This window comes from Haplochromis burtoni, unplaced genomic scaffold (genome assembly GCF_018398535.1).
Source record: "Haplochromis burtoni strain Fernald_Lab_line unplaced genomic scaffold, NCSU_Asbu1 Contig_7, whole genome shotgun sequence".
NCBI classification, from domain to species: domain Eukaryota; kingdom Metazoa; phylum Chordata; class Actinopteri; order Cichliformes; family Cichlidae; genus Haplochromis; species Haplochromis burtoni.
In genome coordinates, this window is record NW_024582368.1 from 550,905 (window position 1) to 571,241 (window position 20,337).

The following is a 20,337-nucleotide window of genomic DNA, read 5'->3' on the forward strand; positions in this document are numbered from 1 at the left end:
GCAGCTCTAGCCCAAGCCTAAACGACCTCCCACCACTCCTAACTATATTACAACTTCATCTCCCAGTGTACTTCACCAATTACTGCTACGAAAGGTCAAAAGGAATACTAAGACAAGTCATAAATCTCAAGGACGATAATGACAGCAGCGAAAAGGGCATGTACACACAAGCAGGCACACCCCAATTTTTAGTTGCACAGCATAACTAAAATTTCACACCCACTGTCAGAAAATAAAGTAAAGTTCTGCAGTGATGGCTCTGCAGTGTGCAAAAAGTGAGAAAACAAAAATAGCTCTTCATTGTATCTCTAACAGGGGAAACACGGGCAATTATAGCGTGTTGCTGATTACCCAGAGAGATCATTTCCTCTGCTTCCTTTTATGAAAAAGAAAGACGATTTTAAAATCGGTGCTCTAGTTACCACGGGACGTTATTTTGGGGCTTGGATACACATTTTTTTGTGGTCATTAAACCCCAGCGTGAATGCTACATCAATGCTGCAGTGTAATAAATCATTATCCATTCCCTCCTCTGTTTAAACCATCGTATTATTCTCTGGATATTTCCTCTCTTTCACTCGCTTCTTCTACCTAATCCCCATCTCCGCACCACCAACTCTCCCTTCTCCCCACTCCATGAGTATCTCCAAATTCATCTATCTATTTTTGGGTGTTCATCGCGACCACCTGCAAACCCTCTAATTAGTTAACATCTGTGTCTGAGCTGCACCAACTCAAGCTTGCATTCACCAACACAATACAACTGTGCATGCACACAAAGCAGACATGCACACATCCCACTGTGCTCTTCGTTTCTGATTCCTAGAGTCCAAATTCTTCTGCGGTACCCGCCTTTCTAGTGCAAGTTTTAAAAAGGAACCCCTCACACACACACGCAGGCACTAAAAAGAAGGGGGCACTGATCCAAGGATCTAAAAATGTAACTGGTTTTCTGCTAATGATCAGTCTAATCAAATCTCTTTCCAGATGCACTCTAATTAGGAAAATTACCCAGCACTACTGAGGGTAAAAATTAGACTGTTACTTAGTGTCAGTACAGATTTTTATTGTTGCTCATGTTGGGCTCACTACTACTAGCTGGTGATCCAAATGATGATGATGATGATGATGACAGCTTTTAGGGATTGTTATAAATCATACTTACAGAAAGTGACTTACAGTAACTATAATATGTTTATGTCTCTCTAGGGCTGCGAAGTAGTTACTCTTGCAGTGTCTGCAGTGTGGTCCTCAACTCCATTGAGCAGTATCATGCACACCTCCAGGGCTCCAAGCACCAGAACAAGTGAGTACAACAACATACAGCAGATTTATACTTCTGTGTTAACTCTACACCTTAATGACATGGCATGCACTTCCTTGGATAAGCAACTACACTTTGCCATCAATGCAGCCTGCACGGGTATAAAGATCTATAAAGATTCACTGTGCAAGTATATTTCAGGCATTTTTTTAAAATGTAATTGTCATTTTGGGCTTTTAATGATTTCTTTGAATGGTTCGTTTTCCAGCTCAAAGTCCAGTGCTAATACTTTCAAGCAGGAAATACGCATTTTTACAATTGTTTGGTGTCTGATTTTCCCATTTGTAAAAGTTGTTATATGAAACTATATTACAGTTTGTAGTTATACATCATCAAGAGCATGGCAACTCTGACTCACATGTGAGTGCTGTTCAGTTAATACATTTTGTTTAAAGTTTGTATTTCACTTTCCAAAGTTAGCATTCCAGTTATAAATATATTTCAAGCTAAATGTTGCTTCCTTATTCAGAAACAGGTCACTACAGTGGATTGTTATACTTCCTGATACAGCCCAAAGGTTGTGGCTTGCTAACCAAGAGCTAACTAGCCAGCATAGGCTGACACTTTACCCTACCGCCTACTGGTGTTGGCTAGAGGGGCCAATAGCGCGATATGGCAGCCTGGCTTCTGTCAGTCTGCCCCAGGGCAGCTGTGGCTACAACCGTAGCTGCCTCCACCAGTGTGTGAATAGTGGCATTGTAAAGCGCTTTGGGTGCCTTGAAAAGCGCTATCCAATCCATTATTATTATTATTATTATTATTATTATTACAACTCTCAATTTCTACCCTCTTATCCAAATATGGTTACATTTGATTTGTAAAAGCAAGACAAATGCAATGCAAATACAATTAGATTCAGAACAGAAACCAACTAATGGGTGGCATCATACACTTTCATGTCTTTACTTGAAACAAAAATAGAAAACAACGTAGATTTAATGACAAGAGCTGACTTGTGTTGTAAATGCCTAAAAACTGACGTTCACTTATTTACATTACTTTTACTTTACCATGCTGTGTGAGGAAAACCATTTGGGGCTGTATTTATCACTGTCACAAAATATACTATAAAAAAGTTCCAACATTAGAAGCGGTATGTTGTTTCAAAGAGTAAGGACTGATGGTTCCATTAGTTTCTGTTTTATCAGATGTATATGTGAGTAAAATGAAATATAATGAAAGTTCCAGCAGATTTGAGAATTACAAAAATAACAATGTGGAATTTATTATAATGAGTCTTTCACAATTAGGCTTGGGTCATTACTGATTTTAGAAAATCCCAAGGAATCACAGCCGGTGTCTGAGAAGTTATATCCACCCGCAGGATGAGACTGTGATATGGAACCGTTACATTTCATGCGTTTGCCATGAGATAGCTGTCAGCATGGTTAATGGTGCTCGTCTGTGTGCGTGCATGCATCTGTCTGTATTTAAAGGAATACAGTGTAAATTAAGTCTTTTATGAATGTATTTGTCAGATAAAAGGGCGCTTGAGGATATTATATTGTTAGTGCAGCTTTCTGCTGTTTTGTTTTTCTTTTTTTAGAAATTTGAAGCTTTTTTTATTTTTTGGTATTTAACTACCCTAGAGCATATAGCTGTCTGGGCTGCACAGACTAAACTTCTGTAAGCAAGTTAACTCTTAGAGACTGGTGGGTGTAGTGAGAAAAGCAGCAGCAGCTATAACAAGGATGAGAAAGGCAGCGAGAGAAAGAAGTGAGAAAAACAGAAAGCAAAGATTTTCTTTAATCCATTAAAAAATATGTATTTGGTTGTAAGCATAAAGAGCAGATGATGCTCTGTATGTTTATCATGAGACACATCAGGCCTGTTCTGCCAGCTTTAAAGATCATACAGTGTGAGGACACTTTAAAATAATTGACATATGTTTTCCCATTGCCTGCACAGTTACTTTGCTTAACTAAGTCACACTATGGAAAACAGTGGTGAAAAAGTTGGTGCAAGTCTGTGCAATGAGCTTGCAATCTCGTTGCCTTTGAAATAGTTGCGTTAAAAATGGGTCCAGGTCTGTGACAACTGGCAGTCGGTTGCCATCTTCAAAGCAACTTGCAGCGATGAAACTCCAATAAGATGGTATCAGTCTGCTACCATCGGTTTGAGATTAAATGGGGTCAAGTTGGCAAATGCATGTAATCGGTTTGTGATAATAAGGCGATTAACTATGATAAATTGGCAAAAATTGTAAATCTGTTGCCTTCTGCATGCACAAAAATTCACATTAACTACTTACTGCAACAACCAGTTTTTCCTTTGTTGTAGTGACACAAAAAAGGCGCATTTTCAGACGGTGTTACATTTCAAATAAAGTCTTCATGCAATTTCTGATTTTTCATTTGGATGATTCATGCAAAAATGTTATAAAAACCAGTGGATGTTAACCAGAACCCACCCATAACCCTAGAAATCTCACTAATCATCTGATGGCTGTTTAAAAAAAGGAGAACGTGTGTCTACAAGTCAGGCACAGAGATAGAGGCAAAGTTTAACCACATTTTTTTCCTACCCACAGTGCTGTCTGGCCCTACTGTGATTTACTGAGATGCAAAGAAGCTTCTCACAGCGGTACAAATAGTATATGATGTACTAATCAGAGGCTTGTGTGATTTGAAAATGAGAATTAGCAGGTTTTTGTAGTTGTTGAACTTTCATGACAAGTTCGGGTAATAACCTTGAGTAACTCCATGATTACATTTCAGAAGAGATGCTACTCACTCGGAGGAAAAAGTATTTTTTAATACTTGGTAGTAAGACTGAAGGTCACAGAAGTGATTTCAGAAGTCACTCTTCATTTACTTCCACATACCAGTAAGCAAGGTAACTCAATCTAGTCAACCTTGATAAGTGCATAAGCTAAACTCCTGACATGTGCAATTGTTGAGTTGTATAATGTCTCTGTCCAGAGACGGTAAATCATGGGGAACCAGTGGCTCATAACTCTCTCCTTCTGTCAGTTTTACTGTCGCAAAGCAGAGAAGCGGGCAGACACACTGGAAGAGTCATACTTAGGAGAGAGAATGAGAGAGTAAGCAAGACAGATAGGTACTAGAGAGACAGCACGCACCACAGACACCAAGAGACAGATGGGACGAGAGATGCAAACAGACACGTTACGTTTGGGACAGAGGAAAAAATAAATAAAACGGGTATACAGGACACGACAAAAGGCTGAGGAAAAAAACTGATAAGGAGGGACAGACAGACATACAGCAATGAAGTAATACAGACAGAAAGATGCAGAATAAAACAAAATCACAACAGAGTAAATCTCCTTAAACTGAACTGAAAGGTGGGACCAGAGATATGTGGAGCAAATATATAGTGGACAGTGAGATGAACCCATTGTTGCAGACAGCTGTGAGGTTTTACTGCTTAAGATGGAGGTGATGGATTTACAGGGCATGATAGATGAGCCACTGAGGGAGAGGTACCAGGACGATTTACAGGGACACCACTGAAAGGTCACTGAACAGAAACAGAGGAAGTCCCTCACACATTTTATCTGACAGGCTTCCAGGAAGGTTGTTTGCTGGATATGTCTGCAGAGTTCGTCTTTAGTCATTTCTTTTAGAACAAAGGCATTTACTCAGGTTTGTTCAAAACATTAGGGCATAAAGTTTATAATGCAATAAGTGCTTTAATCCTATAGGCATGAAATAAATCTCTCATAAGACACCGTGTAGTCCTGTGAAAAAACCCACGATTTATTAGCAGCAGTAACTTGAAATAATAATTTTCTGTATGATTTTATCCACGTCTCACATCGTTGTGGAGGAATTTTGTCCCACTCTTCTTTACAGCTTTGATTTGTTTAATTGAAGTTTGTGGACATTCATTAGTACACAGTTCTCTTAAGTTTCCACCACAGTATTATACATTGGCTGTTTGCTTGGGAGCACTGTCCTGTTGTATGCACCCAATTTTGGCCAAGCTTTATCTGTCAGAGGGATTGCCTCACATTTGACTCTAAATTACTTTGTTATTCAGGGGAATTCATGGTCTACACAGAGACTGCAAATTGTCCAGGTCCTCTGTCTAAAAAAATAAACCCCAATCATCACTGCTTCACCACTGCGTTTCACAGTTGGCATGAGGTAGTCGTGCTAATATGCTGTGTTTGATTTTCACCAGGCTTCTTCACTTTGGTCTTGTCTGTTCAAAAGACATTGTTCCAGAAGTTCTGTGCTTTGCTCTGTACTTTGCTTACCTAAGGCACGCTGCCATGTCCTTTTTGGACAGAACAGGCTTTAAACTGACAGCCCTACCAAACAAGCCATACTTATTCAGTCTTCTTGTAATGTACTGTCATAAGGTTTAACATTTATCATGTTAACTGATGCCTGAACAGTCTGAGATGCCACTCTTGGGTTTTCTTTAAGTATTGCTGTGAATTTGCTGGAACGTCCACTCCTGGAGAAATTGTAGCACTGTGCTACAAACACACACCTAAATGCTCCAGAGCAGCAAAGTACCCCTGACTTTATAGAGGTGCTCACACTTGCTGATAATCACTCAATCATATGATTGGCAGGATCAGGCTCCAGTGTGTGTATGTGTGTGTGCGCGTGTGTGTAGTTCAACAGAAGAAGTGTAGCGGCTTGACCATTTATAATGCAAAAATATTCGAAATTACCATCTTCTGTTTTTTGATTGCTACCGTTTAAAGTATGCAAAAGTCCACGAGAGGGCCTTTATAGCACAAGCAATTTAAAAGTGTGACAGCTGTGAGCCTTTGTGGCGTTATTGCGTGCACATGCTAAATTCTGGAGTCTATGAAAGCAAAAACTGGTACTGTAAAAAGAGTCCTGCCAGCTCTGTTGCACTGCTGTTATCGATCCTCTGGGAAACAGAGAACAAGACCGAAGGTTCCACCTCATCAGTCTCACTTCCTCTGCCTTCACCCAGTCACTCAGATGAAACAGAAAACAGCCGCCTGAATGTATGTGTGTGTGTGTGTGTGTGTGTGTGTGTGTGTGTGTGTGTGTGTGTGTGTGTGTGTGTGTGTGTGTGTGTGTGTGTGAACTGTGTATCTGTTACGCACATATTCTAACTGTTTCTACATCAGCACGCTTACCATTTTAGCCTTCGCAATAAAAGTGTAGCATCAGGTTTGCGTATGATAGAAAATATTCCACTTTCAGGTTTTATTGTGCTAAAACGTTTGAAAAGTATTTTCCTGCTGACATAAAAGTGCAAACGCAGTTCTATGCACACACCAAGGCTGCAGCACGAATAAAGGACCAGACAACTTCTAAGGAATTGCTAGTTTAGGTATGAATGAGGGCAGTGCGTTTTTTTCCTTTGTTTTAGTTGGTTTTGTTGGCTGGCTGGCACATGGCTTGAGTACAAATGTTTTTACCAAGTCTGTTTCCTTAAAAAAAGAAGCTGTCAAGATGAAATGTCTTATATTTTTGTGCATCCCCTCGACCCCAAAAAGGATGAGCAGAGGAGAATGAATAGATGGATGGATGTTGAAATATGAAAAAAAACCCGTGCAAAGGAATCTTCTATGATTGTTCCTTTCACAGGACTGGATGGACAAGACTTTGGCAAACTTATGTGCAATCTTACACCCTAAGTTTAAATCTGTGTGTGTGTGTGTGTGTGTGTGTGTGTGTGTGTGTGTGTGTGTGTGTGTGTGTGTGTGTGTGTGTTATTTCACACTCAGGATGAGCTTTGGCTTGTGTAAGGAGCTTTCCAAAAAGCACGGCTGACAGCGGCAGGGGATTAGCTCTCACCGAAGAAACATCCATGAAAAATGCGTGTGTGCGTCTGCGTCTGTTTCTGGGGAGTTTGTGTACGAGCGTGTGCTGCTTGGCATTAGGAATGTGTCACCGTAAAACAACAAGAGATTTCTGTATTCTTTAAACAGCTGGATGCATCAACCTGCCAGCTCTGCTTATCAGTACTGCCTGTTTCATACACAGTCAGCTGCAGGTCAGTTGAAATGCTGCAGAGTCCAAGCAGTTGCTTCAGACTGGCTGTTGTAATTGGACCTGTACAGGATGATAACAGCAGAGACATAACTTGATAAACTGGATGGAAGGCTTCCACACTTTACAGTATGTTGCAATTAAATTGATGCACCAAGCTGGCCAGGAGATAGAGACACAAGTAGGCAGCAGACAGAACCGAAACAGACAGATGAGCATTAGATCCCCGTGTTGGTTTCTAACTCGACTACTGCGTGCTAATGGCTAAGTAGAAAAAAGTGAAAATTAAAGAAGGAACATAAGGCCATCAGCCGACAAAAGCTGAGCTGGGATTTTTTGCAGCCCTACTGCTGTGCAAAAATCTGGGAAGTCTTCGCATGATGGGAAGCAGCTCCCAGCAGAGACTGCAAGCCTGCACTCATAGCATGGGTAATATGAGATCAACTTTTAAAACTTCTATGCAACTTTTTGCCCCACAAAAAAAAAAAATCATTTTGATGGCTGACATACAACACAAGTTAATCTAATGCAGATGTAGCCTGTATATGCTACAAATACAAAGCCGAAGATTATAAATGACTGAATTAATAACTAGGATGTAAAAATAAAGAAATAGTTTGTTGTGAAGTGTGCAGGAGGAACTGAGTAGTCTCCCATCCTGAGCAGGTCTGGTTGTACGGCTTCTTTGTATTTCTGCCAGTTAGCAGCAGGGTGAACGGACTTTGGACGGTTTTCCATGACGAAGCAGGAGTCAGCTACTTTTGAATCTTGGTCCAGATGTGCCGGTACACAGACACACTATAGTATTTATCAGTTATTTACTCCACGGGTATAACTTCCTGTTTACTGTGAACTGTTTGTCAAGGATTTGCACTAGAAACACTAATTTTTCAGAAAGTTGTCAATTGCAAGAAACAGCCGAATACACAAACACTAATGTGTCATATTTACCCTTTTATAGTTGGAATTGCATTACCTCCATACAAATATTGCATTATTTACAGTTTCCACAAAAGAGATTTTATATTACGCAGTAAGTAAACATAAATAAAATTCACTATGATGGGTTTCAGGGCTGTCAAAATTGGCAACAAAATCATATTTTTAATCTTTAATTCTTTTATTTTACATCCATTAAGTTAGCTCATGTATTTAATTGCTTTACTCTTAGTATTAACTATTATTTATTTATAAAAAACTTCCAGGAAAGGTTAGAGCCAGATAACTGTTTTGAGTTTACACCTTTTACCTTCAGTTCGTCAGCTTATGTTCTCTAATTAAAGCCAGCTAAATTATTCACTGCTCTCTCTCTCTCTGTGTCTTTACTCCTGCTGAGATGTGTCTGAAGACTGGAGCAGTGAGAGCTGCATTAAGTGTGCACCACACAGTTGTTCAAAGTTGACCAACACAGTATGTGCTGTTGCAGGATAGCACTCAGTTAACAAGCCAGAAACTTTGCCTCTATCTCATTTTTTAATATTTTTATTATATATTTTAACGTGTTTTTCACAATTAAATGTCTGTCTTTTTAAATATTAATTAGTTCCTATAATCAAATCTAGAATATTAATCAACAGTACTACTTTGAGTGGTTTGGGCTTTCAAAACTTCTATTAAAGAACTCATAACTGACATAAAGACTACCTTAAAGGATTTTTTAAGGCTATTTTCCAGTAAATATAAAGCATACTGACAGATCCAGATAAGATTCTATGTGTGTAAAGATACACTGAAAGTAAAAAGTAAACAAAGAAACGTCACTAATTACCTACTTGGAACCCACAAGTGAAAACCAAGTGCAGTAGAGTGTATTTCACTTGATGTGAGCTGTCAGTATGGTTATAATATATACTTATTCTCTGACCAATGACACTGCCTGAACTTTAACTGCCCATTTAATATTGTTTCCATTCACATCACCCACTAGGTTTGCATGGCCTTTGCTTTCTGGGTGCTTTGTTTTGATACATTTCGACCTCTGGCTTGCTTTAATGTGTGTTTATGCTGATGTTGCCGTAGGCCCCAGAGGTATGATGGTGAGGTCTGGGACAATCCATTTAGCCTACTCACCCTGGTAATTATTTAGCGTCAGAGAACACAGACACAAAATAGACTAATGCACATTTAAAAGGGAAAGGCTCAGAGAGAGGGTGGCAACGACAGTTGGAGATTACAGTGCTTATTGTAAGATAAATCCCATGCAAATAGTTGACTTGTCGACCTGCTAATAGGCCAGGCTTGCTATATGCATGCATGTGTAATAGCCCCAGCAATGTGTGTGTGCATCCTCTCACCGCTTGAGGCGAGGAAAAGGTTAATTCAGGATTCATCGGTTGGCTCTCGTCTCACATGCCCCCTCTGTCACACTTGAACACACACACACACTCAGAGGTAGGCTCATGCCTTGGGCTCTTTTCATCTCCCCCAAAGGTATTTGTCCTTGTCTTCCCTTACACCTTTCACCCGAAAATCAGACAAACAGGCAGACTTTGTATGCAGACACACACACACACACGTACACACAAGCTTACGCATACACCGCCCTGGGTGTTGCTGTCCGTTAACTTAATAAGGTAAGGGTGAGTTTTATTTATTTGATTTTTATTTTTTTAGGGTGGTGGTTTGTGTTGGGGGATGGGGTTAGCCGGATCATGCGTGAACCATGACTCACATCGCTGCTCCCTTTGCAACTGCCACTGCTGAACTGTATACCTGACATGCAAAAACACACACACGCATCCAAAGCGTGCCAAGGTGACCTTCACATCCTCACCAACACCTCCCTCGGACACCCAGGCTCGTGCACTGCTTCTGCCCTCTTTCGCACACACATTCTCATCCCCATATATCTTACATCCCACATGTGTGGCCCTGGGAGAGATTATTGGATTAGTCTATTTATTAACGACCCCATCCACTCACAGACCGTGACCTTTATTTGTACCCCTTCCCCAGCTTCACCTTCTAGTGTCCTGCTGCTTTTCTTGGCTCTGTCATCTTTCCAGCCTTCATCGTTCTATTCCTCACCGTGTAACACCTTGCTCATACACTGGACTAATAAAAGTATGGCAGGGCTTTTTTCAAGGATAGTCATCACCACTAAAATGTTTTCTTGACTGGATAAAATTGATTCAATCATAATAAATATTTTTTTGTTAGGTAAACGTTAAAAAGAAACAGAAAAGCGCTTACAAATTTACTATGTCAAAAGCACTCAATGTAAAAGTTGAAGGCATTATGCAAAAGGGAGGAACATGTTGGGTGTTTGTGTATTCACTACACACTCAGCAGATCCCTCGACCATGTTGCTCTATAGAAACAATATGATAAATAACCTGGTAATTAATGGAAGCTGAGACCTGCAAGTTCAAACATATTATTGAGCAAACATAACATACAGACCTGAATTTAAACACAATTACAATTCCCTCACATTTACCCAGGGAAAATTTCAAACCATAATATAAATCCTAGAAACCATTCACAGCCTTTACTTTACTTAATTATTTTATGGAAAATAAAGCTCCCTGAATCGGTTATTACACTGCCCTTTATGAAATTGCTTTATACTTACAAGAAATAAATAAATAAAGTATGCCACTGGCTTTCAAGCATCAGGGGAAAAAGCTCCTTGAGTAAAAAATATATATGTACCTCTCTCACCATAAGATGTGATAGAATTGCTCAAACATGCTATAGTGTGTATTAATTATTTTTTGTACAGGCATGACTTCCCTTTGAAGTGATTGTGAAACGTTTGGCACGGCTTTGCGCACTGCATGCACACATTTTTTAAATTTCTTTTTTTTTTTTTTAAAGGCTGCACTCCATATTGCATTATTAAACAACTGGAGACATGCCCTTCACATGGCAACCACAAGAAAACTGTGAAATAGGATGTTTTGACCTTGTGCATCACTGAACATGGTGCTAGCAATATTATTGTGCGTTCATATGAAAACCAACTGTAAAAGCTGAAGGACATGGGGTGGAAATTTATTGTGGATTTGCTGTAGTACATATTTGTGCCACCAGGTGGAGCCTGTCACTGTTGATGGAGTTAAAAGGTGTACCTGCTGACAGGTTGTAAATTGTAAAACACCTGAGTCTTCCTGCTAGTGAAGAAAAAAAACATCGTCCGCTTAACTGTACCAGTCTAATGATTTATTTAACACAAAGATTTAAAAAAAAATCTGGTAGCTTTGTCGTTTAGCCAACTACCTGAGGCTGAAGCTAACAACCAATGAACTTATGCGATAGCAAGGTGAGTTTGTTCGTCCCTCCACAGAATGATTGGTCAGATGTTAGCAAAATGGCATTTGTACTGGATTTGACTTTTTAATGAATTGTGATTCTCATTAGTTTGTGCAATGCAGCCAACCAACAATAAAACGTATCACTGTCTTTCTGTACTTGACACATTAAAATAACCTGTAACCTGTGATGTATCATCAGCCAGATAAACATTGTCATCATTAACGGTAATAATGCTCTGGATCAAGAAAGAATGTCAAACATATGCTGATGGAACCTCCTAAAATATGAAGATTGCTTGGATAAATATCAGTCCACATCTGAGTGGTCGCAAGAATCAATAAATGTAAACTAATTAGAATCAACCGTAAACTGTAAACCTGATGTTAAATGAAGAAGGGATGCTACACAGCGGTGAGCATGGTCCTTTGAGACGTGTTCCTGCCATCAAATTCAAAATGGGTATTATTTATTTATTCAGAATAAATTGTTTATGCTGTATTTAAACGGCTGCATTTTGTTTTGTTCAGTGTCCCAAGTGCTTGTATTGGGATTTGTAGAATGGTCAAAACAAAAATCTCTGGATAAAATTATTTGTTTAGATAATTACTTTGTGTATCAATAACACCTTTTGTGTATGATGTTTACATATTTATGTAGAATGTACAAAGAATTTGGATTCAGGCCCTTTTTTTCTATCAGCTTACATCATTCTGTTGACTTTCTTTGACCCCTTCTTCTACCCCACAGTGTTTTCGCTCTGCCCCTCCCACCTTGTTGCCCTCCCGCCCCTCCTTGCTGCTACCTGTCCCCTCAGAGAGAACAATACAAGCTACCAGAGTCGTGCCCTCCACTCTTCAGAGAATCTAACGTGCTAGATGAGTCCTGACAGACCAGACAGGGTGTAGAGGCCACTGTTTTAACAGCCATTACCGGAATAGGTGCTGACAGCTATGGTGCCCATGAATCCTCTCTCTTTCTCTCACTCCATTTCAGCTGGCAACGTGTGTGTGTGTGTTTCTGTGTGAGCGGAGGAGATGCTGGGTGGGTGGGGACAACAGCCCAATTAGGACAGGAATGACAGTTTAACAAGGACTGAGCTGAAAGTGGTGGAATTTGTTGTGGTTTTCGGGGGACACGTTGTCAGACTCAGACTGATACAGACGTATGAAGCCAAACATCTCATTTTCACTTGACTTTTATCTCAGTTTGTGGAAGTTTAGCTCATACTGGAGAGAAAATCTCTCAAAACAGCATCATGAAAGTTAAAAGGCACCTCAAACTGACGTGAGAAACAATTACACAACAGCGTTGCCGAGATGAAGGAAGTGTTGCGCATTATTGTTGAGATTTCTGCTATGACATTTAGAAAAGTGAAATACCAAGCACTCATTTCATTTTCTCAATATCAGCTGTGGGATTTCTCAAGAATCGAGTCCTTTGAACACCCTGCCCTAAAAATGCCTACTCAGTTAGGTGTGTGTTGCGTGGCGTGATCTTCAATCCGATTTATCTCCTTGTTTTAATTAAATGCGGCATGTTTGCCGCCACACTTGCTTTGTTTCGTGGCGATAAAGCCGCAGAATGCAGCCGCAGCAGCCGTCATCGTGAAAAACAATCAGCGGTTCAAGATAAAGGCTAAATCCACAGTAATTACCGCACCTTAAACATGAGGGTTTATGCTCGTATCTTTCCTCTTTGTTTCAATTTGGAGTATAGCCAGATAGAAGGCTGCTGTAATTATGAGAAGATTGTGAAACCGGATTATTGGTTAATGCTTTACATAAAGTCGAGCTGTCACTCCCGGTAAAAGGGAATTCTTTTCAGTGCAGCAGATAATACGATATAATAACAGCAATGCAAGGTTACAATGTCTCGTTATATTACAAATGACGACTGCGCTATATGAAAAACGGCATGAGACGCGGATTTACAGGTAAATTAAATTGCTTCCACGGGACCAAACATATCAGACACTAAAATATCTTTCGCCCCATGGGCTTGATATTCCCTGTGGTTAAAGAGCCCTGTCTTGTCGGATCTGCCTATGTCAGAGACAGAACACGACTAACAAATTCTTTTCTGTGTTTTGTTTTCAGCCTGAAGCAACACCAGCAGTAAGTCAGAGAGACAGGCCACTCTGGAAAGAAGAAGTGATGAAGACAGAGATTATTGGAATAAACAACTTCCGAAAAGAGGACTTGTCTTAGTATGCGAGAGTATGCGAAAGTCGTGCAGTGCAACTTCAGTATGCGTGTGTTTGTGTATATAGCCTATATGTGTGTCATAGGCACTTATGCACACATCTGCAGTACGAGTGCGTGGGTCATTGTGAGTGTGTTAATTTCTATCTTTGATCAAAAAATAATATATCTTTGAGATCTATTCAGCACCTTCAACGAGCTCTAAACACCGGCGGCCGTCAGAAGACCTGCGGCTGCGTATTGCCATGTAATTCCAGTGTGAACCACAATCCTGAAATTGAAATGATGTCAGCGCATTGCTCGGAGTGGTGAAAACCATGACAATGATCGTCACAGAACAGCAGTTACAGTAACCATGTAACTAGCAGTCCCCCGCCCCCAAGTGCTCTGACCGTGAACCAAGTCTGACCAGAATCTTGTGTTTCAACGTGTATTTAATATGCAGTGATGCTGACGGTGCCGTGAGCGCGGCTCACTTTCAGACCACTTGAGACCTACTCAGGCCCAGACTTTCAAGGACAAGAAACTTCCCAATGACCTCAGCCATTGCAGATTGCATGAATTTCCATAACTTCAAAAAGCTGTTGGTTTGAATCTAGTGTTGTCTACCAATTGCGGATGTGCCACTTTGAAACCCATTTTCACATATGCCAAAATAATCAAAACCTGAAGATTAAAAGGGAGAGAAAAGTAGCAAAGAAACTATTGAACTTCTGCTCTGAAGAGGGTCTGTGCAACTCTGTGAATCATTTACTGCTCAAAACATTCCCATAGCACTAAATACTGATGTCAGATGCAGTCTGGAGGTGATAAAAAAAATCTTTCTGAGAAGGGCAACATGTACAGTGGGGCAAAAAAGTATTTAGTCAGCCACCGATTGTGCAAGTTCCCCCACTTAAAATGATGACAGAGGTCAGTAATTTGCACCAGAGGTACACTTCAACTGTGAGAGACAGAATGTGAAAAAAAAATCCATGAATCACATGGTAGGATTTGTAAAGAATTTATTCGTAAATTAGGGTGGAAAATAAGTATTTGGTCACCTCAAACAAGGAAAATCTCTGGCTCTCACAGACCTGTAACGTCTTCTGTAAGAAGCTTTTCTGTCCCCCACTCGTTACCTGTATGAATGGCACCTGTTTGAACTCATCATCTGTATAAAAGACACCTGTCCACAGCCTCAAACAGTCAGACTCCAAACTCCGCCATGGCCAAGACCAAAGAGCTTTCGAAGGACACCAGGAAAAGTATTGTAGACCTGCACCAGACTGGGAAGAGTGAATCTACAATAGGCAAGCAGCTTGGTGTGAAAAAATCAACTGTGGGAGCAATCATCAGAAAATGGAAGACATACAAGACCACTGATAATCTCCCTCGATCTGGGGCTCCACGCAAGATCTCATCCCGTGGGGTCAAAATGATCATGAGAACGGTGAGCAAAGATCCCAGAACCACACGGGGGGACCTGGTGAATGACCTGCAGAGAGCTGGGACCAAAGTAACAAAGGTCACCATCAGTAACACACTACAACGGCAGGGAATCAAATCCCGCAGTGCCAGACGTGTTCCGCTGCTGAAGCCAGTGCATGTCCAGGCCCGTCTGAAGTTTGCCAGAGAGCACATGGATGATACAGCAGAGGATTGGGAGAATGTCATGTGGTCAGATGAAACCAAAGTAGAACTTTTTGGTATAAACTCAACTCGTCGTGTTTGGAGGAAGAAGAATACTGAGTTGCATCCCAAGAACACCATACCTACTGTGAAGCATGGGGGTGGAAACATCATGCTATGGGGCTGTTTTTCTGCCAAGGGGACAGGACAACTGATCCGTGTTAAGGACAGAATGAATGGGGCCATGTATCGTGAGATTTTGAGCCAAAACCTCCTTCCATCAGTGAGAACTTTGAAGATGAAACGAGGCTGGGTCTTCCAACATGACAATGATCCAAAACACACCGCCCGGGCAACAAAGGAGTGGCTCCGTAAGAAGCATTTGAAAGTCCTGGAGTGGCCTAGCCAGTCTCCAGACCTCAACCCCATAGAAAATCTGTGGCGGGAGTTGAAAGTCCGTGTTGCTCGGCGACAGCCCCAAAACATCACTGCTCTCGAGAAGATCTGCATGGAGGAATGGGCCAAAATACCAGCTACTGTGTGTGCAAACCTGGTAAAGACCTATAGTAAACGTTTGACCTCTGTTATTGCCAACAAAGGTTATGTTACAAAGTATTGAGTTGTATTTTTGTTATTGACCAAATACTTATTTTCCACCCTGATTTACGAATAAATTCTTTACAAATCCTACCATGTGGATTCATGGATTTTTTTTTTTCACATTCTGTCTCTCACAGTTGAAGTGTACCTCTGGTGCAAATTACTGACCTCTGTCATCATTTTAGGTGGGGGAACTTGCACAATCGGTGGCTGACTAAATACTTTTTTGCCCCACTGTAGATATGTTTTTTATTTTTCTGTTACTGCCAGAATAAAGAAACTTCACACTTATGTAGCAGCCACTGTACAATACAACTGGGGTGTAATTCAATGCATGCAAAGTGTAGAACATTGCATTCACTTGCCTTCTTGAAACCTACTTCTCGCGCATTTTGGTAATAGCGCTGCTTTGTAGTGATAGCTAGGTAATGAATTAATGCACATGCTTGTACCTGAACAAAGAAATCACCTTTTAGTGCTGAACTGCCTTCATCTCAACATCTTACCAATTCATCAAAAAAATAAAGAGGAGAGCCTTTTTAGATATTAGTCCAGTAACCACTGCACAACAACCTCATTCGTAAGTGTCTTCAGGCTGAAAAGTGTATTTCAACAATGGTCTGTAGCACCACAAGAAGACGTGCTCCACTTTCCCATGCTGGCACATCACATTGGCTATGAGCAGGGGAAAAGACTGAGAAATACAGCAGTCAATGCAAAGCTACCCTCTGTTTGTTCTTGTTGGTCATCTGTAAACGCATTAAAAGGTTGTTGCTTTTCTATTTTGCTTATTTCGCGGTGAAGAGAGTGAACTACATATTACTTGATTAGAAACTATTTTTCTTCTGCAGATATATGGTTGAGATATATGGTTTTTATGCAATCGTGCTAATAGTAACAACCATACAATGTGGGTTTGAAGTGAAATAGTTCAACAAAGCAAAAAAAGCGGTTTGTGTAAATAAAGCAGTAGCGACAGGTGAAGTTCGTGTTTTTAGTAGTACAGGATTTTTGTATTCATAGTGTTTATCTCCACTGAGCCACAGATGATAAGCGAAATGTTTCTTATATTATTGAAAAATACAAATATGTTGGCACTGGGATGAGAGTCTTTTGTTGGGTCATGTTTTTCATAGATAAACATAAGTGAAAATAAAGTAATGGTGACTCAAAGAGTCGGCGATGATGGACCAAAACTCTGTGTTTGGAAGCCAGTGAGTCATCACATTCATTTAGAGGGATTCTGATAGCCGTCATTTTCGTGAGGAAAACTGCAGTCGCTATAAAGACAGTCCCTGCAGAGAAACATCTGAAATGCCAGTGGATTCCTAAAGCTGCCAAAACAACAAAGTGGGACTACAAACCGCTGGATATTTTTATACCATAACAAAACCACAAAAACAAGAAGTCTGTTTCTTGCTTGTCGATGTGCATCATGACTGTTCTGATGACTATTTACACTGACTTCATTCTTTCAAACACTAGTGTATTCACAATAGGAGTGATGTCTGTGTGTGACGATATCACAGTCTGTGCAGATGATGACTGCGCCATGAGTCACATATTTTAGCAGATGTTACATAATATATGACAGAGATGTATCTATGGGTAGGAACTGTGTGATATGATGCTTGCGGGTGGGTGTCTGTGAATCTATCAACTGTGGAAGCCTTGCTGTGAGCTATGCAGCCTGAGCACATTTGTAAACACACGATGATGAATACAATGGTACCTACAGTACATCTATTTTCTCTTGCAAAAACCACAAGTGTGTATTCCTTTTTCTGACTGTGTGTGCCACCATGAATACGTCTGAAATGTCCTCTTACTTAAGCATTCATCTGTTATCACACTGCTCAACTTCACAATTTGCAGTAACAAATAAGACCTCAGTCAGACAGCCCTGGAAACTGGTTGGCAACCCAGTTGCCAGGGAAAACTGTATTCCCCAACCAGCTGGGGAGTGGTTGCCTGCTGTAACTAGCTGAAATCTGTTGCAAAACGCACACATCACTGAAAAAACCTCCTTGTGATTGCTTTGGTTGCTGGCACATTGCTCCGGTCAACCATGGAGACTTGTGTTGTCTGCAAACACTCTTTGAAATTTGAAAGCATGACACAAACTGTTAATAGACCTTTCACCTTCAAAGTGAAAGTTGTACCGTAGCCTTGCAATCAACACCTTTCAAAATCTGCAGCTTTTTCAAAGAGCGTCACACTTTCACTGGGAGAGCAGTTAGTGCTTGGTTGTAGACCAACAGGCAATATTTCCACACTACAGCCTACTGCTGATCAAACCAATTGCAAGGACCACCTACCATTGCAAGTAAGTTTTCGATGCAGCACTATATAAGTCTTCATAACCAGTTTTGCCTAGTGACTTCCAGGAGCAACCTGAGATCCGGTCAGGGAATTCACATTTTTCCATAGGATTCAAAGCTTGCTAGGCTAACTGGTCACTAACCAGTCTCCAGGGCTGTTGATTGGGGCTTTAGCAATCGATTTCACAGACAGCCAGCAACCACTCACCAACAAATTGGGGAATACACACTTTTCCTTAGCGACAGATAGTTGCCTGTGGTCTATAGGGCCTGAGTGACAGATCTAAATGATTTAGTTTATCGACAAATCTCATCACTTTCTTTGCCACTTCCTTCTCCAAACTGACTTTTTTATATGCTCCTTAGACAAATTATAATACAGCACATGAGACAAAGACAAAGGTGCTCTGTCGTTTTATACACAGAAATAATTGTAGTTGAAATTGTGGGTCAAAGGCATTATTCCTTATACTGCAAAATCTGACTCTGAAAAGAATTTCTATATTAATAGTCACATTGATAATGATTCTACTAAATTCATAGAGGTTTAGAAAAGTAGAAAAATTCAAGAACTAATTAAAGATTTTATTCATTCCTAGTGGGATAGTTTACTATCATTAGTGTTTCTTTATTATTTATTTATTTGTTTTTCAGGAATTAAACCATGTTCTTGCAAAATGGTATCTGCTGAAATATCAGCTTTTACTTCATGGCGATAAATTCCACCAACCATAACCAATCTACAGATCAACATATCATGCAGATTTAGCTGATGTCCTTATTCCTGCCAGACTGCTGGAGGCTCTTATAAATACACAAGCTGTTATACCTGTATGTTCACCATGGTGACGGCTCATTATTAAAGTAGGAAGCATGTGAAAAGGGAAAAAATTCATGGCTGGGGACTGAACACTGTGTGTTTGTCATTTGTGTGTGTGTTTGGAATAAAAGCAGAAAATGCTGGAAGGTTTTGTATGAAAACGAGTCGAAGGGAAACAAACAGCCTTAAAGTTTGGTTCCCAAAATAGTTTATGTAGATTCGGAGTAACAGAGGAGGAAAGTTTGGGTGGGGTGTGCCAAGAGCAACCTCACAAGCACACACAGATGCTTTCTTTAAACTTTTATTTAAATAAATGAGCATAATAACGTGCTGAGTGGAGTGAGGCTGAGCTGCAGGAAATCTTTATCATATATTGTTGTAATTTTCTTCCTAGAAACCAAATTGTTATTCCAAGCAAAAAGGAAAGAAAAAGAAGAAGAAAACAGAACACTAATTGCATAAAAACAAGTGCAAGAGAAAGGGAGAAGAGGAAGCAGCAGGTGGGAGAGAGTATCAGTGTAAACAGCAGCCGCTGAGCACTATGGTGCGATGTAGTCAACAGGAGATGAGCTAAATAAAATATTAATTCTGGTATTATGTCATTTGCACTGCACCACCCAACCTCTGTGTACTAGTCAGTGGGTATGAGAATACTAGGCCATCGCTCCACTTGGGCAGCAGTAGGGTACGCTATCTGAGCTCATCCATATTCATGACCCTATCACTGTAACCCCATGTTCTACTGGGATGGGTTTTTGAAAAGGAAATCTTTTCACTGTAGGTGCAGTTCACAGCTCGCTTTCTTCTAGTCCTGCCATGACCCGGCATCACCGTGGAGTTTACGCTGAATTAAATGCAGTAATCAACTTAAAAGACATCAAGGGATATCAGTGAGTCACACTGATGGTACCCAACGATTTTACAGTTATCTCTCTGCGACAGCGTGCAACCACCCCATTATGAGAAGCATGTGTTGAAAATGTCACAATAAAGATTTGGTACGTCTCCAGCTGACATTTTAAAGGACATGTGTGGCACAGGGTGTGAACAAAGCTAAATCCCACACTGAGTCCATGAGTGTGTACCGACACCACGTCTTAAATTTGCAAAGGAGCTGAATCGAAAAAGGCAGACTTTCAGGGGAGATTGTTAAAAACTTTTCTTTGATTTGACAATATTTTATTTTGTTGAAGAATAACAATGCCTGCCTTGTGGAAAAGGTTATGCTGACTGAAACCGGAATGAATTCAAT

The 20,337-nt window shown here is 40.4% G+C and overlaps 1 protein-coding gene across 3 annotated transcripts in view; it reads left to right on the forward strand.

The window, feature by feature from the left end:
* Positions 1-14,611, forward strand: part of zgc:171482 (zinc finger protein) — a 58,021-nt gene extending 43,410 nt beyond the window's left edge. For 2 of the 3 annotated variants that reach the window (XM_042224650.1, XM_005913906.3), the window contains 2 exons: positions 1,210-1,306; positions 13,629-14,611. In XM_042224650.1, coding sequence (XP_042080584.1) covers positions 1,210-1,306; positions 13,629-13,650 — 119 coding nt within the window. In that variant the 3' untranslated portion in view covers positions 13,651-14,611. Of the gene's footprint in view, positions 1-1,209; positions 1,307-13,628 lie in introns of those variants that run through there. The other variant, XR_006054842.1, reaches the window with a different exon arrangement.
* The last annotated feature ends 5,726 nt before the right edge of the window (positions 14,612-20,337 follow it).